The sequence below is a fragment of the Sceloporus occidentalis genome, unplaced genomic scaffold (genome assembly GCF_023333645.1).
Source record: "Sceloporus occidentalis isolate IW3139 unplaced genomic scaffold, rSceOcc1.0.p SCAF_74, whole genome shotgun sequence".
Lineage (NCBI taxonomy): Eukaryota > Metazoa > Chordata > Lepidosauria > Squamata > Phrynosomatidae > Sceloporus > Sceloporus occidentalis.
Genome location: NW_028317054.1, coordinates 414699 through 438909, shown reverse-complemented (window position 1 = coordinate 438909; position 24211 = coordinate 414699). Strand labels below are relative to the sequence as shown.

Below are 24211 nucleotides of genomic sequence, written 5' to 3'. Positions count from 1 at the left end.
ACATTCACCCATATAGACTTCATAAAAAAAACTCATAAAATATATACATAAATGATCCAGTCAAGGTTTAAAGGCTGCCTTACACTTTTTTGTGGAGTGCAACATTTTCAAATCAGAGCAGCCCAGGGGCCATTTGCTCTCCTGTCCCCTTACCAGCCTTCTCCCAGTATTCTTCAGACAAGTCCAGGTTGGGCTCACACCTGGTCAGGAGTCTGCCTTGGCCCCCACTTCACCCACCGCTATCCACTATTGGGTAGTCGTAAAGAAACAAACATTTACCAGACTGATTGTTTGACATGAAGTGATGTCAGAGATGCCAACTGCGCTGAAATATAATAATAATAATAATAATAATAATAATAATAATTATTATTATTATTATAATTGGTTGTATGAAAATAAAGTTATTTTTAATGCTTTAGACTTTTTTTATTTACATCTGTTAAGTAAAAAAAAGTGCATGTGGACAAAGAAATCAGAACCAATAACAAAACCATTATTAATCTAGAACTTGATAGATGTTTTGCCAAATTGATTTCAGAAATCATGGAAATATATTTAAAACATAAAAACTTCCCATTTCTTGAATTTTTAATTAAAATCACGTATTTCCTTTCAAAATATTGAAACATTCTAATCAGAGAAGGCCATAGCTTTGTTAAATTTTTTTAAAAAAAGAAGCTTTTTTTTTTTTTAGTTAATATTGGTTATTTTTTCGTTGTGTTATCCAGGGAACAAGAGTGATGGTTTTAAAGAATTTTCATTTGAAGATACATTCAGTTCAGATTTCAACTACAAAATATATCATCACCAGTGGATTTCAGGTAAGGAGAAATATTCGTCAAATTTATTCAACTATTGTAATGAACAGCTGGGGAACAAAACTGAAAAAAAATAGTTGTCAACAGGTCAAAGAAAAATTTGCATAACTGAAAAAAATAAATTGAACTAAAGGGGGAAAAGGAGGCTGTCCGCAAGCTGTTTTTTTTATTAGAACTGGATTACATTCAAATCTATTTTCACAGGTATTTGACAATAACAGATGTTCTATTTGAAGAAATAGGTACTAATAATTAGATGCATACTTCATGCACCTCTTAAACTTTCTTCCACTGTCTTTTTAAACGACATTTGTGCTTATATTACTGATCTTTTAAACAAATACATATGTTTTATCAAAGATAGCATATGTGGACAAGTATTTGTGGCAACAGAAGGGAGTGAACATTTGCATCTCTTCTTCTGCTGAGAGATAAATATTGGATTTTTGACTAAAAAAATGTTTAAGTGATAATGTAAGCACTTCTGGGAAAGCAAAGATTGTACCTCCCTTTCTTTTGGGACTTGCTGCTTTGAGTTGCTGTAATAATAATGATAATATTCACTGTGATGCTCAAATGCTGCTTAGTTAAATTAAGTTTATAATGAAAGAATAAAGTAATGTAACCAGTGAGTTAATTTCATATACATTAAGAATGTGAATTGGCTACAATTTGCCCAACAATAATGCTAATTTTTTTTGCAATGCATGGCATCCAATTAAGGTATGCAACTTGTTATCTGGAATCTAAATGTACACATAGAATGAAACCAGGACCCCGCAAATCTTACTGCTTTCATCCTAGACCAGTAGAAACTGGAGTTCCCTCTAGGATTCGGGGACGGTTTGCTTCTGCAAACGCTCCAGTTATGTTATTGGGTACCATTTTGGCCTTGGGATGTCATAGAATTATTGCTGAAAACATTAAACTCATTTTCAGCTGAACTATCATTTTCACCTTATATGACCCTCGACTACACACCCAAGCTCCAAAGGCTACCTTAACATTTAGGGGTGACATAAGTATTATGTAATATGAAACGGAGCCAAATGCAAGAACATGGACAATCCTGTATACTCCCTGTCCCTCTGCTCAATAGAACCAAAACCAGCTCCCAAAGTCATGAGATCATACAAATGTTTGCCATGATGGCTCACAATAAGAATGCAAGGCTCTATGTATGTACAAATGACACAATTCTGAGTACGCAAACAAGATGTCAAAATGAACACCTTTTGTAATAACATTATTAAAGTTTCTGTTTTTTAATAAAAATATATTTCCATGTTTCAAAAACAAATAACTGAATGTTTCCACGATATTCCCTGAAACAGAGAATGAGTACTTGCACAAATCAACTGAGAGAAACGTCATTCTTCATAATGTGGAAACAGGAGACAGTTCTATCATTTTGAAGAACACATCTTTTGTAAGTACATTTGGTCTGAAATTATTTTATAAACGGTGTAAAATCCCAACATATACAGTGCTGTGAAAAAGTATTTGCCTTCTATTTTTGCTACTTTGACACATTTAAATGTTTCAGGTCATCCAACCAATAAGATAATAATTTCAATAATCATTCCATGTATATCACCCATGTGATGAAGGAATTGCCCCCAAACCTAATAACTGGTTGCGTCACCCAAGGCAGCAACAACTGCAATCAAATGTTTGGATAACCTAGCGATGTGTCGTTTACACCGCTGGGGTGGAGGGTTGGCCACTCATCTTAACAGAATTGGTTAAATTCAGCCACATTGGAGGGTTTTCCAGTATGAACTGCCTTTTTCAGGCCATACCACAGCATCTCAATCAGATTCAAGTCAAGTATGGGCCAATTCGGACCCTTCATTTCGTTTACTTTGAGCCATTCAGAGGTGGGCTTGCTTGCGTGCTTTGGATTATTTGTCAGACTTAAGTATGACAAATGTACAAAAATAAAAGAAATGGGGGAGGGGCAAATACTTTTTTCTAAGCACTGCAACTTTCTTTCTAATATGCTGTTTCTGTCTAATTTCAGGATATTGTAAATGCCACGAATTATCAGCTGTCAACAGATCAAAAATTTGCATACTTCGAGAGCAATTATAAACAAGTAATTTCTCCTGCAATATAGTACATTGGAAGCTTCATTAATTGATCCTTTTCTTAAATTGGTCTTAAAGATCATCTGAATGATTGGGAACTTTATAGGGTAGGCTACTCAGAGCTCACCCTCTTCTGAGGAAGTAGCTTCTCATAGAACTAAACTCAGACTTTAGCGGGTGAAGAGTGGGAGGGAAGTGAGTGGGAATGGGCATAAGGTGGGCATAAGGTGGACATGGTCACACACCACTCCCCTGCCCAGAGAAAAAAGAAACTGATATGGAGACCCAAGAAAGCAGGGCTTTATCCAGAGACTCCAGGTCAAACCCCGAACATTTCCAGGTATGATCATAAGGTGTATAACTGCATGTTATTAACCCAAAATATAATGTCCAAAAGCTGTAGAAAATATTATTAAACACTATTTAAACAGTACGTATTATCCACAAGATTTTAACTCTAACTATTATTCTGGCTCAATCCTATATAGATATTAGTGCTTAGTTTAGTTAAAATACATACGTTAAAGCAGACCCTCGCACAAGGACAAACAAATCCATTGTAAGAAAAGCAAACATTTAGAACATCCAAATATATTTGTAGGAAATCTTTTAACTTGACAGAAATGTTTATGTTTCACAATACAAATACTGATTATACAGCTAGTTTTCAGACATTTGGTATTTAGGGGTGCCGCTGAGTGCAAGCGCACATACACATTACTTTCGCTGCTGTATAACAATACGCAATTATTACAATTTAGAACACAGTTTGAACATAGAAACGTATTCCACATGGAATAATGCTCTCCAAAATCAACGTGATCAGGGTAATTAACATTCGTTGGTATATGATATATAGCCAGCCGTACTGGTCCATGGGAAAGATGATACCTTTTATTGGCAAACATAGAAGACATGTCAAGTCAGCTTTCTGGGCAGCTCTGCATCTTTTTTCCAGTGTTGGCCCACTTAAGGTTTTTACAGTCAAGTAAAGATTACATTTTCAATATGATCTTTTTTTTGGTCAGTAGTAATGTTAGTAAAAAACGAGGAAGGAGATATGTAGAATTCAGATGATTCTGTAGTATGATTTAGGGATGATTTAAGGTGTACAAAGAACCCTGTGAGGGTAGACGAGAGAGCGCAGTAGAACACCATTATTGCTTCCACCAGTTGGACACCATGGACAATGCCCATCGAAGCCCCATTTCTGCCCCATTTCCTAAGCCCCTTCATGCATAGGCTACTGCCGCTTCACCCCCTACCACTTCCATATCGTTATATACAGTTACTCATGAATAAAATAACAATATTATATTAATACATGTTTTTCTTTAAAATAATAACTGTTTTTCTTGCTTATAATATCTTTACAGCAATGGAGACACTCTTACACGGCCTCATACCACATTTATGATGTAGAGAATGGGTTAGCATTGTTATCTATTTATTAAAAACCTTTTATTTTTTATTTATGTTTATTTCCAAAAAATTCATTTACATTTTCTCTTTGTAGAGAGTTTATTGAAGAAAACAAGCTCCCACCTAACATTCAATACATAGCCTGGTCACCCACCGGACATAAATTGGTATGTATTAAAAAAAATCTATATATTTACCTCCGCAGAGACATGCAAGCACAAAATCTTATTGGGTCATAAAGTAGGTAAATATTTCACAATATATACTGTGTTAAACAGGTTCCTTTAAACATCTAGTTGAAGAACGTCAGATAACACGACTAATATTTTGGCTCATAATTGTAATTACGTGATTGTGATTTTAGAGGTTGTGGAACTAGAAGTAGATCATCCGGTTATCCAATGAAGCCTATCAAGATTTATCATTTCGCAGCTCTACCTATTCTACATTAAATAAAATATTTAATGAGATGTGCTTTTATTTAATTGTTTTATGGAAAACATATATGTTTGGAGAATACAAGGCAAAAGCAGTACACAAAATAGCTGTGTTTTACCTTTCATTAAATATCTTATTTAATATAGAATAGTATATATTCTAGTAATAATGAAAACATAGATCATATCTTGTCTACCATAGTGCTAAAAGGCTGCATTTCTAATACTTTAATGTTAGAAAATGGTAACACAACTAAAATTTGTCTAGCGCCATTTACTGAGGGTTCATCAGCCAATACTAAAGTTCAGCGTGGGCTATTAAATGAATATGTGGACTATTACACTTATTTCACATTAATCTTGTGGATCCAAATTCAGAAGTCCCTAAACAGGTAATCCTATGGGTCACAAATTGTTTTATTAATAAAGGATGAACTTGGTGGTCTTTTCATTATGCAATTTTTTTGTATTTTAGGTATACATTGTGGATAACAACATATTTTTAAAACACAATCTTAAGGAATCACCCATTAAATTAACAAGCAACGGGAAAGAAAACCAAATATACAATGGAATTCCAGATTGGGTGTATGAAGGTAGGTACCTTCTTCTGTTAAGTCGATGGCCTGGTTGACCCCGACAGATCATCACTATTCTTCTTCTTATGTAATTTTTTTTCTTGGCATTCTTTTCTACTACCCTCAAAATCTGGTACCTAACATTCCCTCATTTAACCCTTTCTTGCCTGGCCACGCTTTCTCTTGCATTTATAGGCAGACAGGACAGTACGTGCCAACTATCAGTTCGAGTAAGTCATGGCGAATTTAGACATTTTGCGCATATGTTTTACTAACTAATTGGTAATTTCTATATTTAGAGGAAATGCTGGGAGTGAAGTATGCTACATGGTGGTCTACAAATAGCAATTTTGTTGCGTACGTCCAATTTAATGATACTGATGTACCAGTCATAGAATATTCCTTTTACGGCGATGATCAATATCCTAAAACAATCAGTATTCCTTACCCAAAGGTATGTTATTATATGTAATATGCTTCCATTGTTCTTCTTATAATGTGTAATGCAGTATGTCTTATGTTCTTGCTGACTTCCTGCATTTATCCTGCAAAAAAAATACATATTGGCACAATGCCAGCTTTCCATCAAATTTTGTTTACACAACCTAACTCACTAACTCATGGAGTCGCATTTTGTAGAGATCCGCTGCTTAACAAATCGGAATGAGAGTAGTTGCTACAGCTTCCCACTGACATTTGAGGGTCCTGTTTGTAAAGCGTATAATATACATTAACGAGATATAAACCATTGCAGTTCCATTTCTTATTGCATGATTTTTTTGTGTTAATCATAAATATGCCTACAGACCTTGAAATCACAATATTAAGTAACACGTCAAATTATGTCAGTAGATGTTTGGCAGCAAATTCCTGTTCTAAAATCTTATTGTGATGATTGATTAGGTTTTCTTTATTAAGCTCTACAGTCACGGACCAGATTTTTCCCGAGGAGTTAAGATCCTTATGTTCTGTGTTTTGCCACAAGGTGGCGTAATAAGGGCTTGTTATTTAAATTAAACGATTGTCTCCATCTCAGGCACTTTAGGAATTAATATAAGGTGCAACTCAATTACCCTTTCAATGAAAAGCACATTGCATGGTAATTCACCAAGGAACCAATTCAACCACCAGGGCACAATTCCAAAATTGATCACAAACTGCTAAAAACCATGTACACATTTTACTAGAGTGTCTCATAAACACAGCCAGGCCCGAACTGGCAATCTGACACACTTGGCAAATGCCTAATGGGCCACTGGCTGACAATGATACTCACCCGATCTGCTGCTCCATTATGAACATGGTGCCGCGCATATCCAACCATAGTCATTGGGTGGCTGCTGACCTTAAAATGTCATATCAACGCCAGTCCGACCCTGATCACAGCACTTCATGCACTGGTTCTCCTTTTAAATCATTGGTGATGTTAAAAGAAACGTTCTAATTAATGTCATGTTTATTTATTATAATAATAATATTTGTGTTATGGATGTATAGCACTAAAGAACATTGTTTTGCTTTTTTTGTAGTTACATTGAACTCACTTTGTCACAATATACATTGCTCTATGATGATACACAATTACGGAAAAACTTTACGACTCTGGAAAAAGGCTTTTGGCGTCAGGGTCAGGCTAGGGAGTAAAATTGGCCGTGGCCCTTTAAGACCTGGTGTATCTAGCATTCTATGTTTTTACACTCTCGATGTGCGTATCAATGTGTATCCATCAGCCACCAGCCCACTGGGTATTGGATTGCCCAGGCCTGAATTCCATATGCTACAGATAGAAAACCAGCAAACAGCACATACTAAGATCCTTCCTCTCCGTAATCATTTTAGCTCCTTCTTTTATATTTAATCCCTCTGCTCACTCTTTTTTAACCTACCTCTCCTCGTGTGATCTACTCTTTCTCTCTTCCAACTATCCTTTCTCTACTTTGCATCTCTTTAACTCTTTTAGCTCTCATCTTTTTTATCTCAAAATCTTTCAGGTTTTTTTTTTAACATCCAGCCATTTTTTTTTGCTTTTTCTCTTGCCATTTTTAGACCCCATGTCTTTTTAAAAAGCTCCTTTGTTACACATCCCTTTACTCTATCTGTTCTTACCTTTTTCATTCAACCTCTCTTATTCCTCTCATGCATGTTTTTTTACTCCAACATCCCTTTCTCTTTTATATTTCCCTACCCCTCCTCACATGTCATTTTCTTATTAACCATGCTTATTTACTCCTTAGATCTCCTTTGACCATTATTTTTACCTCCAATGCCTCATGAAGCCCAATAATCAATTCATAATACCATTTTATACGTCTCCTTTATATGCTCATTTCTTTGTATTCCCCAAGAAATTGTTACTGTGCCCACCCGGAGTTGCATGGCAATTGGCTTGAGCCCAGCAGTTTATTGAAGAGCGTTCAACGTATGTTGTGTCATCCTGTAACAATATAATATAATGTATATTTAATCCACTTCTTTGAAAGGCTGGCTCAAAGAATCCAACGGTCAAACTGTTTATAGCAAAGGTTGACGATCCAAGATTTATAAGTACAGCTGAAGTTCCTGTCCCATCATTGATAGCAGCGAGGTAGGAATAATAACACCCAGCTGTATGTTCTTTTTGCTGATATAACTCTATTTATGAATAAGTACAATGCTTTTTTTTCCCCACAGTGAATATTACTTTAGCTGGGTGACGTGGATTCTGGATAGTCGGATCAGCGTCCAGTGGGTGACAAGAACACAAAACATATCAGTCATAGCAATATGCGATTTTGAAAAAAGTTCAAATATATGGATTTGCCCAAAGGTACAGTATTTTACAAAATATTATCTGAGTTACGTCAATACCTGGAAACTCTCTGGGTTTACATAGTGAGCTTTCAGTTGAATGATGACCATATTATATAATGCACATTTACCGTTATTATTTCATTTTTCATTTAAATATTTTATAAAACAGATCCTTAATAAAGAAAAAAAGTAACTTTTTTTTACACAATTATGCAGAATCAAGAGCATTTAGAAACAAGTACAACTGGATGGATTGGTGTGGTATGTATTTGCACAGTATTTGCATTTTACATTATTTTTTATGTACAATATGCATTAACACTTCACTTAAAGTGAATATGGCAGGTAGGAACCATTCGGCCCATCTAGTTTGGCTTTTTTTTCCCCTTTTTTCACTTATCTACTACCCAACCAAGCAAAGTAAAGCTTCCTTACATTACATCTATACAATTCAAACAACCAGAATATGTATGCGTTTGCAAAAAAATAAAAGTTAAAATATCTTGCCGCTGTTGGATCTGATGCAAACCAACTTTAATATAGATGCTTAATGGTTCTTTGCTATTTTATTTTTCAACTCATAGTAATATACACGTCTATAATCAGTTAGTTAATTGCGGCATGTTCATCTGTTATATGCAAGATTAGGTTTATTAAATAATTAGTTTTATTTGCAAGCATAATTGCTTGGTTTATCAGCACCATAAATACAGCGTTAATTATAGTTACATTACACTATATTACATTGAGATAAATAGAATGCTCTGTGTTGGAATATCTTGGCTCATTCTACTTATACTTGAAAAATTCAGACACATCCACTAAATGATCTGTATCTTACTTATTTGCTTTGTTTGTTAAGTGGATAGTGATTTTCTTTTAATAACTTATAATGGGAAAACAAGGATAGATAACATTTTCATTCATGCAACCGTGAATACATTATGAATTAACTACAGTAATGTATTCAGATTGTTGTGTTAAATTAATGCATTTAGAATTGGCTTTCTAGAGCTACATGTTTTTAAAAGGCTAGTCAATGGTCCTTGGCCGATGGTCATAGCCTTGTGAGGACTAAAAAGGTCATCTGTAGGGTGAGGACAAAAAAAAGTCCAGAAAGCTTGCCTAAAATTTCTGGGGAATATGGAATGATTTTCTAATTGGTGTGATAGCAGTATACGTTAGATGATCTTGTATTTAAACAAATGTATGGTGTAAAACTCAAGTCCAACGCTCATAATTTTGTATATTCAGTATATTGTCACAGTTGTTACAACTATCATGCTATAGGGCACATTAAAATGCATTTTCATGGATTTTGTTTTTCAGTTCTTTCCTTCACTTCCAGTGTTCACATCCGACTCATCATCATATTATAAAATTTATAGTGACCGGAATGGTTATAAACATATTCATTATGTAAATCAGTCTGTGGTATGTAGCCTTATTTTGAATTTATTTTGAAGGACCTACTTTCTTAGCACTAAACCCTGCATTAACCATCAATGTGGCCCTGTTACCTACAATTATCATTCTTCATTTTTTCCCTTTGGCCTGCCTTGTTTCATTACATTTCCATGTTCACTGTCGTGCTTTACACCCCTTGACTTTAGTGCCTTTACTTCTGTCTTTTGTCCATATTGCATTGTCCAAACATGCATTGTTTTCAATGGGTTTGGGGACCGCCCATTGCCCTTAAGGGGTTAATGCCCTTTGTTGAGTAGTAGAGAAAGGGCCACGGTAGTCAAAAACCTTAATTCTTTAATGTCCAGTAAGCCACCAATCAGGGGCAAAATCTGACCCAAGCTGAGTACATGTAGCTGCCGGCGAGATATGATCAACCAAAGCCTACAATGTTAGATTCTTCTGCTGATCTTCCGCTGGAGCAGCTGTGAAGGTAAATGTGTGGTGCCATCGGCCAGCAGCCCACCATACATTTGCCCAGTTTGCCATATGGCCAGTCTGCTGCAAATAGTAACTTCCTGTGACATTTAATGTTTTAGCATATAAAATACATTGAAAATGGCAAAAATATGATATTAGTAACAAATAATATTTAATCTACCGTTAATATGTTTCTTTTGTTTATTAGGATAATGCTATACAAATTACAAGTGGACCCTGGGAAGCAATTTATATATTTTATGTTACAGATGAAGCAATGTAAGTGTGAAATACCATAGTATAGCTTGTACAAAAAAAGGAAGAAATCTTAGAAATCATGACCCATGATGAGTCAAATGATTGTAAATATCGCCCTGTACTGTGTTTCATAACTGACACAGTGAAATACGAGTCCGATGACCATGCATATTGTAAACTTGGAGGTATCCTGTATTCAAATCTTTGTCTAATACTCATACTGGCCATCAGGTAAACCAGTCACTCCATTACTGGCCCTTGCATGGCAGATCTGGATGCATGCGGCCGCACACTACAAGAGTATGAGGGCATCTAGCCATCTATGTATATCCAGCCAGCATACATTATATACTGGCCCATGGTCTTAAAGTTTTTAATCCCCACACCTGATGCCTAACATCTGGTCTACTGAAGACCATAAGACATGAAGTCTAGGAACTGCTGCTGATATACCCAGGGTTAATCAATGGTTTCCTCTGTGTCCTTGGCACATTTTAGTCATCTTACATACATTGTATTGCTAATTCAAATGACTCTGAGCCCTTATTTCTACAAATTAAGTCTACCTGTGAACCCAGACTTCATTAATATCTACTGTGAAAGCAGGTACAGATTGTTTAATTAGATAGCAGAGGTATCTTACATGTTTCCTCAATGTTTGTGGTACCACAACACCTATGATAGTTTTCCAGCATCCTAACATAAGAACCTTTTCACAGCTAATGCTTGTATAGAGGCCTCATATAAATCATTTACGACTAAATCGGTGTCCATTTTAAATTGTATTAATATACTGAGTACAAGTTTAAAAATAACAAAATGACTAAAATATTTTTTTGTCAACTTATTTTGCATTGTTTTGTTTTGTTTTAAATCTGTAAATAAAAAAATACAGCTATTACTCAAGTAATGAATTTGAAGGATTTCCAGGAAGAAGAAACATCTACCGGTAGGTTACATAAATGAGAGAGTATTGTTCTGTATTGGGTTTTTTTTAGCATGATTTGCCTATTTTTACTATTGACAACACCTTTTTATGTAGCTTTACTGCTGATCTATTAGTCCTTACTTGTCATGAAATTGAATGTAAGTTTATATATATATATATATATATGTTTTATAGCTAGCTGTATGGGCTGGGGTTCCAACATGAGTAGATTTTCTTTGTATGAAGGCCTCAGGTTACTTGCATGTTATTACACATGTATCCATTGAGCCTTTTCACTAAATATGTGTTTTTTTCATTCGTATTGGACCACTTGACTGGTCTTGCCCTCTTTAGTCCCGATGTTCACAGATATTTCTCTGTTTTAGTAAATGTCTATTTCTAGTGTTTAAATTAAAAAAATGTTTACCCATTTAGGGCAGTCTTTATGCCTTACGGGGGCCCACAGCAAGCTCCCCAAACATGCCAGATCATAAGTAAATGCAAAGGAGCTGGTGGTCAACACAGACCTCTCCACTAATGCTCCCTGCTTCATGTTCTTTATGCCGCCTGCTGCAAGGCACTGGGATATGATGTCATATCCTGCTGCTCTGCAGCAGCAGCAGCCATTGCACAGGTCACATGGTAGGAAGTAAAGGTCTCAACCAGTAGCTGCACAGACCTGCAGACTATGGTGGTTGTTGAGAGGGCTTTAGGGGCAGCTACTCTGGGCGGCTGGGCCCCATAAGCCAACCCAGAGCCGCTGTTTCTCTTTGTCTTGTTTTAAATGTGACCCTTCAGCCATTATTAAAATATTATAATTGTCCCTCATTTGCGTTTGCATATAGACTAATTAACCACGTTCTTCATTCGTAATGCATTTCAGATGGATTTTGGAATCTTAATTAACACAATATTTCCATCTGTTAGGGATTCCTTATAATTATTTATAATTGTTAGTGTAAATATTGATTCCAATCACACAATAAAGTTATTAAAACATTTTTGTGTAATATTTATTTTCCTTTCTCCTCCAAGGATTGCGCTCCAAGGAAATCGCCAAAAGCAATGCATCACCTGTCATTTAAGAAAGGAGAGGTGCCAATATTACTCTGCAAAGTTTAGCATTAAGGCAAAATATTATTCGCTCTATTGTTATGGTGGGTGCCATTAATATCCTGTATATTCAGTACAAATGTAATGGGCTCATTTACATTATACCGATACCACAACATCATTTTTATTGGAGGTATAAATGTAGCCCCAATAAACCTTTTCATATATATTACAGGTTCCCATCAGAAAATAAATTCAAAAATAAAGACATAGGTTTTTGTGGGTGGGTGCGCATGACATTGTTCATGTGTGGGACCAACTACATACAGGCAGACTAGATGGGCTAAATGGTTCTAATCTGCCATAAAATTCTATAACTCTATAACCATTAAAACCACCACCTCCAGTGGCTTAGACTATCATCTCTAAAGAGTGAAGACCGAATTAAAAATGGCATATAATCCAAATTATTTGGCACTATTTTAAATGGTGAGAGTTTATTAATACATGCATTTAAACTTGCATTCACATATTAGTTAATGTACTGTGTGTACACATGCAATTAGTCTTGTTACATTTGTATGAATTTGTTCTTGCAGGTCCTGGTCTTCCCATCGTCACCCTTCATGATGCACGTACTAATAAAGGTCTGTAAGTGTATTTAAGTTATTTATATACTAATTATCACAATGTCATGTTGGCCATACCGTCTGAAGAGCTGATCCCATATGGTGAATTTAAGGTGTTCTGGATTAAAATGCAGTGTTTAAAAAAGCTGTGACAGCATATGTCTACCTTTGCTATATATTGTATACCGTTATGTATTTTAGAATGGCAGGTCTGGGGAGGTGGCATCCCCTCTGCCGCAAAACCAGGGCCATGCCGCTCTTTTGTGCCGCACAGTGTGCTACTGCTTAATGTGCCTGTTACAAGGGAGATCTCTTAACTCCCCAAGTGACCCATTTACATTGTGCAGATCCTTCCAAATAGATAACGGCTGCATATGGGGCGCACTTCTCCTGGGACAGTCCTTGGACAGTGCCGATATGAATACATCCCTGTTTGTATACCTTTTTAGCATTTTAGATAAAAACATTGAAGGTCCATAAACATGGATTTATATTATATGCAGTATATCATGGTGTGAAAACTCCCTCAATTAATTGTACCACATAGAGAAAAACTAACATGGATAGCCCCACCACAGCAAGACAAAACAATATACAACCTCCAACCTACACATTTTACACACAAAATCCCCAGCGTTGACTATCATACATGGACCGTCCCAAACCTAAATGTACAAAAAAGCCTTCTTACTTCCAGGCCCACTTTATAATAGACTTGGTATGCCTAATGGATGCAATCGTATCTCTAGAGCTCCACATACTAGAAGACAACCTCGCCTTGGAAAGCAAACTGCTCACAGTTAGAATGCCATCAGAAAGAATTGGAAAGATTGAGCAAGACGGGATGAGTATGAATCCTTGAATTATTTTACCCAAAATGCACAGTAATTTAGTAAAATGTGTATGACCTAAAATAATGTTGTTTCAATGCATGCTGAAGAATGTACTTTTGTAAAGACATTTAACAGAATGGAAAGTCCAATGTAGGTAAATTGAACATGTTAAACTTGCCTCGTTTTGCCCATTTTCCCTAATTTATGTTTTAACATATATAATCTGTTTAAATTCCTTAATTCTTAACCACTAAACCATTTTAATTGTTAAACTTTAGTAAGCACAATGAATGGCAATGTATCACGTTAAAATTGTTACTGATCATTATAATATTGTCTCTTACTGATCATATGGTTTCCCCATCAAAGAGAAACAAATATTCCAACTTACATCATTTTTAATGAAATTTATATCATTGTGATTTTATATTCTGTTTGTTTTGAATAATTTTCAGCATTCTGGTATAAAATGACTTTGCCTCACAATTTTAACAAAAGCAAGAAATACCCACTTCTTCTATATGTGTAAGTAACATGCATTGTTAAAAACTGTCAGCATGAAAAAGGTTAAATTTAAAAAATCAAAATAGCAACAGCAGTGATGTATTTATCTTTGACACTGACATAGGTCCAACCCGAGCCACCATCTTACTTGCCACCATCCGTAATGCTGAGCGCCAGGATATGACATCACATCTCAGAGCTCCACCTATTTAAGAATGGCCAGCAGCTGGCAAGAGCAGGCTATGGACGCTGCGCCGGCTAGGCATGGTCCCCCAATGTCTTAAAGGACTTGTTGGGAGGCCAGGGTTATTCCTTTTAACCATCCTATTAAGCAGTGGTGCCCCAGGCAGCCTTATTGCCTAAAAGGGTGATCTGCACCTGGATCGGTGGCAGAGTGGCTAATACCCCCAAAGATCTGCCACCCAGTCAGCCTAAGCCAGAATATATTACTGTGTTAAAGCAACTCTGATTTAATTGTTACATTAAAGTATAATTTTCAGTATTTGGAAGCCAACCAAATTTGGTGCTTTGAATCTTTAAATGTGTAAAAATAATCATAAATTAGAGATACATTTTTTAAAAACATCTTTCAGCTACGGTGGTCCCTCGAGCCAAGAAGTACTGCACACATTTTCAATTGGCTGGAAGACTTACTTGGCAAGTTCTGAAGAAATAATTGTTGCCTCTGTGGATGGTCGAGGTACAGCTTTTCAGGGAGACAAGTTCATGCATGCTGTCTATAAAAGACTTGGCACATATGAAGTCGAAGATCAAATATTTGCTGTCAGGTGAGTGCCTCGTAATATTTAGGTTCAGTCTAATTTAAACTTTCCCACAGATGTCTACAGTGGAATTAAATACAATAATAATGTCATGATGACATCATCAGGGGCTTCTCTTTAAGAATGTACTTCTTTACTATTATTATATACTGCTACTGATTATTATTATTAGTAGTAGTAGTAGCATATTTGCTGTAAATATAAAATAAAACAGGTTGCTCTTTAGTACAACAGGAAGGCCTAGGGCTAATTCAGATTCATGAATTATCTGAATTACCAAATGGTCACCTCTTCTTGGCTGTTGTACTACTGGTTAACAGGGAGACATTTGCCCTATTGACACCAAATATTAGCACTCAGAAGAAGAATGGTGGCAAGGAGCCAAAGATTAATACTACACTTTTGTTAACGCATCAGTTCATAAGAACACCGGCTCCAAAGGGTGTAGCAGATTTGAGAAATCGGATCGTAGAACATGAGACACGTGTTTCATAGTCCAATTAAATTTCTACGAATCACCAAAGGGAGCTTCTAGAATAAGAAGTCTCCTTAGTCACAGGCTTTTTACTCCAACATTGGCCCCCGGCTGTCTTAAAGCCATGGCAAATGCATTTCATTAAACTTTAGTTTAAGAGACACTTGTGTAATTAGTAAAAATTAGTCAATGGATGCTACTGTGGTATGATTCACATTATGGGTATCTTGGTAATTATATCCGAAGATGACTTTCACAAGAGTGAAACAGAATTGCGTTATGTGTCTAATAAGGATATGCCAATGCATATATTTTCTTTATTTTTTTGTATCTGTGACTGTTTTTAAAATGCCTTTTAGACTAAAACAATGTTTAAATCTTTGAAAATCTGTATTTCTTTTACATTATTATGTATATATATATATATATATATATATATATATATATATCAGTTTTCTTAAATGTATCACTTGGTTATGAGGGGTTTGTCACTATCCACATATGTTACCCATCATTTTAATAGCTGGTGAGTTGAACATGAATTAATCATTGGTACTAAATAAATAGTTTTTTTTTCTTTTAAGTGAAAGTTAACAACCAGTCAGTACAAAATCTTTTTTTTCTGTTTTAAAGTGGAACATTGCCAAATATAAATGAATATAACCTTAAGTAATAAAGTAGTGTGAATATATAATCACTTTGTAGCCATAGGCGTTCTTAATCCTCAGAAGGTCTCCACAAGGGCGATGTAGCTTTAAATGGTTTTGTGCTGGAAAACACATGGAAGCCGTTAAGTAACACAGTAACTCATGCGTGGATTGTGAACATTTATAAGCAAAAGGATTATACAAACATTAAATTAACAATTACCTTAAATCTGACAGTTTGTTTTTTTAGCCCAGTGGTATAATTTATATTGTGTTGAAACCAATCTTGTCAATGCAGCTAAGACGCAATATACATTTATGGTTCATCAAATATATTAATGCTGTTTTTATTTTATACATGTGTGTATTTACTCAATCAAATCATTTTTCAAAGAGAAAATTTCAATAGAAAACAAATGTTAAATGATATTCTAATATAAGATTGTTGGTATCTCATCAGAAGTGAAAGAACTCTTTTTTTTTTATTTATTTTTTAGAAAATTTATTGAAATGGGATTTATTGATGAGAAAAGAATAGCGATATGGGGTTGGGTAAGTAAAGTTATATATTTAAAGTATTTTTACATAATATAAAGGAGTAGTGTATACATTGTACACATGTGACGTGCAATATTTTCATAGTAAGTATATGGATTCAATATCATATGTGCTATGTTCTATTGGCCTCAATCATTATGTCAGCAGTGAACTTATTGATTATATCCCAGTTCACTAGTATTGTGAAAAACAGAAGTCAATGTCGACGTGCAAGTCACATAAAATAGCCAAATTTGGCCACCAGGTATTTAAATTTACACCAAGGGCCATCCACACCATCCCCCCTCATGTTTCTCGCTTGCGGGACCTCCGCCTACATACTATGGTGGCTGCTAAAGAGCCCGGTAGAGAGCTGCCATGGATGAAGGTAAGCCTGGCCCCAGGGCATCTACTCCTTTTGCCCTGTATAAAAGACAGCCCTGAGGGGAGGGCACTCAAAGGTGCCAATGGAGTGTTTTTTCCCCTTAAATTTCTCCCAGATGTGTTGTGCGGTTGAGCCTCTTGGCTGGAATACACTTCGGGGCTGAATGTTGCCAGCCCTCCCCTGGCTACCCCTCTGTAAAATTAATGAAATAAAAGAATGGCTTTATGCTTAAAACTAAAAGAAGCAACATTACTCTATACTGAAGTGAAAATATATTAAATTACTAATTAATATTTCCAAAACTTTTGCTTTAGTTGTTAATAATAATAAAATAGTTCATAGAATGCATACTGTATTCTACGTATACTTTTAACCCTCCATTAGTTATTGTACACTAACTCCCATCATCCTCTGACTTATTGGAACAGCTAGATTACCATAATTTACTAACCCTGTTAAATAATCAGCCAGCAGCTGCTACTTAAAGTTTTTCTGGAAGGGTTAGAGCAGCTGTATCACTCATCGACCCTAACTGTATAACTCATATAAGGCTTCACTCTCAATGCCAAATTATTTTCTGGAGTCGTGGAATATCTTAAACAATGATTCAAATGTGAAGACTGAATAACCAGCGTAGAAAGCTTGCCACAGATATTCCACTATATTATAATTTCTGCAGTTTGGGTTACCTCTATACTTAGAACTCTTGGGTTTGACCCGGATTCTCTGGGTGAAGCCCTGGTTACCTGGGTATCTGGGTCAGTTCTTCTTTTCTATGGGAATGTGGCCACACCCACTCCCTGCCTTCATTCATGCACAGAGGCTGGCAGACAATCCTGCATTCACACGCAGCTGCATGCGGCTTCTAACGTTCAAGTTAATTTTTGACCATCCACTGTTTGAGAGACATTTGCTGTAACATTATCAGCATATTTTTATTGAAAAGCTTTAACAATTGAAGTACACAAAACACATCCTTTTTAGCATCATATTCGGCAGCTTGAGATTACGCTATGTCCTGTTATCGCTCCCGTAGAGTCTTGTTTTCCACCTCCATTCACAGCCATTAACAGCTGATTCATAAAAATGTGAGAAGTTTGATGCCCAACAGTATCTTTTATTTGCTCTTCATCTCAATGCTGATTATCAAAGGATTCCGCTAAACCCGTGAATCATTATTTTCCATTTTAGGAAGCCGCATTCAGTGTTACTTCCGCCTACGTTTGCAGAGTGCGATCGTTTTTTAATATATTGCTGGGCTTCCCCCTCCATACAAACTGTATGAACCCATTACCTGCCTATGTTGACTTTGCAGGCTACAGATTTCTCCACGAAGCCAACTTAAATAGTTTTTATGTCTCCTTGTAAAAGAATAACTAGTGACATGAAGCTTGCACGTTTAAAACTATCTGCTCTCTTTTCCCTACCTGTCTACCATGGCTATAAGATATGCTTTAAAAGTAATTGTGATGTAAAAAAAATAATTTAAGCAGGTAAAAAGACAGAAAGAGGGACAGAGGAGAAGAGAAAAGAACCTGGCTTGTTGTAAATGAGCTGGTTGGGGACATCACAGATCGCCCTTGTAATCGACCATTTGAGCACCAGTGCACTGGTGAGGCTAATAACCCAAGGTAGGCCACCCTAGGCCTAGTACCCTAGGCCAGAATAAGTCACTGGTTGGCCAGAACAATGCATTGTTAATTTTTCAGCTGTCTACCAGAGGCCAATAGAGGCAGCTAGTCAGGGTCTACAAATCAGGCAAACAAAGTAAGTGCCCAGTGGCCAACAGGGCCCAATACCTACCTATACTGGTGCTTTAGTGGCAGATCTGGCCCTTCAGTGTGAAGCTGCTAACCGGGTACAAATGGCCATATGCTACAACAGTAGAGCGACCCAGCCACGCATATCCAACTGGTGGCTGCAAACATGGCTGTTGGCTTTAAAGAGACAGGGCCCCTTCTCATGCTTAGCCTTGTCCTGTTATATTTAAAGAAAGCCCTTTTAGGGTTAACTAAGGATATTTAAACAAAACTGCAACAATAAATTAACTCGTTTATAGTTATAACACATAATTAGGTTGAGATTCTGTATTATATGACCTTACATATGCCCTACTTGACTTACTCTTATATATTTAGGAAGTATTTTATCAGAGAAAATAGGCTGCTTTTGATATCAGGTATGTTGTAAAATTAGATATTAAAGGAAGTCTTATCTATTTTCCTAGAACTACTTTGTGACTTATTAAAACCTCCTTCTATATATGAATTGTTTACATGATTGCACGGACATGTATGCATATAAAATATTGCATGCTTATTTTATTTTTTTTAAAGTGTTTTCTGTTAAAAACAATTTATTATATACAAGGTTAAAAAGAAATGACACTAATTTATGACTAAATTCCTCATGCTTGTAAACACATTATCGTCCTGAACAAAGTACAGTGTTTTACTGTCATTTAACTGGATCACAAGCAATAAACCAAGTAAAATATTGTTAATCTCCAACTGCTTTTCGGACTTGAGCAGTAAAACGAAACCCAGGGACACTTTCATGCAGATACATGTGTAACGTATATACGTATATATATATATATATATGTGTAGTTTATATCACATACAAGATCATCAGGTCACCCTATACCACACACCTTAATGGAGCCTTTGGTACTTGTTCTGCCTTACTTAATGCTGATAATGGTTTAGTTTGTAGCACACAGCAATATATATATATATATATATATATATATATATATATATATATATTGACAACTCTATGTGTATTGGGATATAGGAGGGTTACTCAACACACACTGAAATGTATATCCCACCAAAGTGTTTTCTGTTTAATGTGTCAGTGATTTATATATTTATACTGTGATACGTTGAAATCCTTGCTTGAATACAGATTTAAAATATATTATCCTGAAGTCATTAGGTTTATCAGGACATTTAAAGGAACAACAATATCTTCTTTAAGATGGGTTATTTAAGTATTAATATTTGAGAGTCATCGGGTTAGCTTTTAAAATACTCATATACAGGCCTGGACTGGCCATTTGGCAAATTTCCTGGTGGGCCACTGGCCAAAAGCCTCCATAGTTACGCAATCTACCAGTCCAGTGGCAGATTGGGTGCTCCAGTGTGTGGCCACTGGCTAGATATGCCTGACCACACACTACGTGAGCATAAAGACGTAATGTGTGTCTTGTCATATCCAGCCGTCATCCACGTTTATGTCATTGACGGCCCTCGGCCTGAAAGTGCCAAGGCTACCTTGTCATCCCCTGTCCAGCCCTGCACATAGGAATGGAAATCTGTAAAACCTGTAAACCATTGTATCAGGTATCATTGTATCATTGTATATTATGGTTACTCGTTATAAATAAATAGCAAAAACGTATCATTTGTTATAATTGCTGTTTAGATAGAAAGTATCATTTCTGACTATAGGCTCTAATATTTTACCCATCAAAATGGTGAAAAACACAGTAACAATATTGCCTCTATCCCCATTGTACAGCGCTATGGAATATGATGGAGCTATTTGAAACAATAAATAATAATACAATAATATGACTTTATTCCTTTATGTTTCTGAGTGAGAAGGAATGGTTTTATTAGACACATGTTGTTTCTTCCAAGATAACTCTATGTTCCGGTTAGAAAACTAATATTCAGTTGGCCAGTTTTCAACTATGAAGTTCTAAGTATTAATCCACTTCTTAAGCAACAGATCTCAAACGATAATATCTCTTTGAAAACCAGAAAACAAACATATGATCTTTAACAGACATTTAAAAAAAGTTAATGATTTAAAAAATACTTAGTTATATACAACTATTAGATTTAATAAATGTTAAATGTGTTTGTATATGTGTGTGTATATATATATATATATATATATATATATATATATATATATATACTTCTAAACTTGATACAACAATACTAGTTTAAATATAAAGTTTACTTGTGATGCAATTTTACTTTTTTCTTTTAAAATATTTTTAAAGCACTAGGACCAATAGATTATTTAGCTAAAATGACAAAATTTCATGTACATAAATATGTACATAAATATACCTTTCCTTTGTATTATAATACAAACTTCATGATATTATATAATTTTGAGTTTAGTTGAGTTTTAATAGTCTACTCTTTGATGTCTAATAATTTCTGAAGATACTTGGAAAACAAAGTCAATAAAATGTGTGCCAGTTGGGTGCGCCTCTGGAACTCAAGTGGTAAAATGTTGATGACTAATGTTCCTGTAATTAATAGAGACTCGTTAAATGTCATTTACAGAGAAAAAATAATAATAATAATGAAGTATAAGTAAACAATAAATCTGATTCTCTCGTGTCAAAAGAGCCAACATCTGAAATTATGTACATTGGAAATTGCAAATATTTAATTGTGGCTTGTTGTAATTTGCTTTTATGTCACGTCATAGTCATATGGAGGATATGTTACTTCAATGGTTCTTGGACACGGAACCAGACTGTTCAAATGCGGGATGGCTGTTGCTCCTGTTTCAAACTGGGAATATTATGGTATGTAAATGTTGAGAAATTTGAATTGTAAATTATATTGGACGGGGATTATAGAATATCAGAAATACCCACAGCCAGTAGAAACAATTCAACAGAATGTCACAGATGGTGAGTTATTGAGTGAAGGAATCTGCCGAAGGCTTGAACGAGGTTGAAGCCTGACATCTAGCTCAGCTCAATGTTTTTGAAGGTGACCTAGAACCTACATTTAGTTCCATCTACTTTTCCAGCAGACAGACCTTTGTGGGATACGAGAGATTTGGCTCGAACTCCAAATTCACAACCCAGAAAAGGTTCTAGGTTCAGTTTGTCCATCTAGCTTGTGGACTTCTAGCTCACTGGGTTCTAATTTAGAACACAGACTTGCTGTTATATATATATAATTTTTCAATTTCTTTACAGCATCAATCTACACTGAGAGGTACATGGGTCTGCCTACTAAATCAGATAATCTGGAAAATTATAAGGTACATAGAATAATAAATATATATTGCATACTTTTTTTTTGGTCAAGTCTAAAGTTTGGATTGATTCCATTTGGTGTGTGTGGCAATACAACGAGGCACAGGTCACACAGTTATTCCCGGAAGTTAAATATGACCATCAGAAATATTTACAACATCCTTAGAGTGGCTTTCACAACTGATAGTGGCTTTGCCAAACAAAAGCCTTTTAATATTAGATCTGCATCAGAAATCACGTCTAATGAACTGACTCTTCTTCCTTTTTAGAATTCAACTGTGATGGCCAGGGCACAGCATTTTAAGGAAGTGGATTACCTGCTCATTCATGGAACAGCAGATGGTGGGTTCTATCTGAGACCGATCAACAGTGTAAATAAAGAGAGAGAATATGAGAATAATTATGTTTGAGAAGCATTAGACATACTACTTGGTTTCTGATAGGGCACAGTACACTCCTGTCGTACTTAACCCTTTACGTATTATACGCCCTTGTCCCACCAAAGATTTAAACGGTGTTTAGACTAATTTTCACCACTGGCTAAATAAAAAATATTTTGGGTTTATGTATAAAATGATGCAATGTAAAAATGTGTTGGGCAGAATATTCATTTACCTGAAAAGGTATGTCATGTGTTGCTTGGTTTCTAGATTGTTTAGAGGAAATTAAAATATTATTTACTCTGATTGGTGGTTTTATCTTTCTATTTCTTTCCTTTGCAGATAATGTACATTTTCAACAAGCAGCCCAGATCTCCAAGGCATTGGTAGATGCCCAAGTTGATTTCGAAGCAATGGTAAAGTTCTCTTTAGTTACTTATATGATTATTGCCTTTGTGTTATAAGCTGGCAAGGTGTTCTGTGGGGTCTGGTCTGACGACGTAAGTGCTGTAGATGGCTGGATATGCACAGCCGCTCACTACGGTTTTATGCTCATGTAGCATGAGTGTGTTACGCTATCAGCCAGTGGCCCACCAGGCATTTGCTTGGTGTGTCAGATGTCCAGTATGGCCAGCTGACATGCCATCAATCTGAAAGGAACACGGCAAAACAGTTATGCAGTGTGTTTCGCATATAAACACTCTACAGGAGCGTAGGGTGTTCCGTTAACTACAACATACTTCATAGTTGACAATGTCAGGGCTTCTGACAAGAAATTGAAAAAAATTCTTGCCATTTCCTTTCATTAAAAGACAAATTCATAGGTTAACCCTGATCCTGAGTTAAAATCTATTCCTTATTTTCCCCAAACACAAGTGGCTGCTGGAAGTTAGCATCTTTCTTTTAATATATGTTCTCCTTCCTCCTTTCCATCACATGCCAATGTGGACAGTGCAGATACGTCCAACTATTCCCTTAATGCACATATACCATGTTCTCACAAATTCTTACCATATGGCAAACGCACGAGAAGAGGAGGGGGGGGTGTCTCGCTTAAATCACTCTTCTATTTCCTGTTCTGGATGAAATTAAACGAAGATTTCACTATGTTCCTACGTGTCTAATCGTTAAAAACCCTTTAATCTGAGCTTTTGTTTAAATTGTGCATTTACATTATGCGTACATAATGTAAACCATTCTCAGTGTCTTCTCCTTCACTCACCCTGTACCTCAATGTGTCATTTTTAACCGTCTGAAAACCGTATTGGTGAAACAATTAATGTTTTGCTCCTTGAAAACAATACTAGGACACATACCTGATGGACTTCTAGAGGCAGCCATACTTGATCCAGCGCCAACGCAGCTGAACTTTAAAGAAGGAACACTTTAAAATACACATTGTGTTTATATCCATAAATATTTGAGGAACATACAAAATGTGCTTTTTTATTTTACAATCAAAAGATTTCCATTTAAGATGTTGTCTCCCTTCTCTGAATATATTTGCTTAAGTTGCTTGAAATGCATTGCAAGAAATATACTATAGGCTCATATGGTGCTCTCTAAAACAGAATTTGATCACACTGGTCTTATAGAACCAGTTGTATTACCAGATGTGACTTATTTTAATAATTTTTTTTTTATTTTTTTATTTTTTTGCAGTGGTATACAGACAAGGACCATTCAATTTCAGGATCTGGAAGAAAACATCTATATACCCACATGACTCGTTTTCTTAAACAATGCTTTAATCTTTAA

The 24211-nt window shown here is 35.7% G+C and overlaps 1 protein-coding gene across 1 annotated transcript in view; it reads left to right on the top strand.

The window, feature by feature from the left end:
- LOC149285908 (prolyl endopeptidase FAP-like) overlaps positions 1-24211 on the top strand; it is a 28627-nt gene extending 4416 nt beyond the window's left edge. The window contains exons 3-26 of the mRNA XM_089494645.1: positions 742-824; positions 2156-2250; positions 2845-2919; positions 4288-4340; positions 4428-4500; positions 5246-5366; positions 5648-5802; positions 7829-7932; positions 8019-8154; positions 8355-8399; positions 9468-9572; positions 10231-10301; positions 11176-11229; positions 12244-12365; positions 12861-12908; positions 13640-13738; positions 14179-14248; positions 14821-15015; positions 16629-16683; positions 21512-21611; positions 22014-22078; positions 22343-22415; positions 22796-22869; positions 24116-24211. Coding sequence (XP_089350771.1) covers positions 742-824; positions 2156-2250; positions 2845-2919; positions 4288-4340; positions 4428-4500; positions 5246-5366; positions 5648-5802; positions 7829-7932; positions 8019-8154; positions 8355-8399; positions 9468-9572; positions 10231-10301; positions 11176-11229; positions 12244-12365; positions 12861-12908; positions 13640-13738; positions 14179-14248; positions 14821-15015; positions 16629-16683; positions 21512-21611; positions 22014-22078; positions 22343-22415; positions 22796-22869; positions 24116-24211 — 2167 coding nt within the window. The remainder of the gene's footprint in view (positions 1-741; positions 825-2155; positions 2251-2844; positions 2920-4287; positions 4341-4427; positions 4501-5245; positions 5367-5647; positions 5803-7828; positions 7933-8018; positions 8155-8354; positions 8400-9467; positions 9573-10230; positions 10302-11175; positions 11230-12243; positions 12366-12860; positions 12909-13639; positions 13739-14178; positions 14249-14820; positions 15016-16628; positions 16684-21511; positions 21612-22013; positions 22079-22342; positions 22416-22795; positions 22870-24115) is intronic.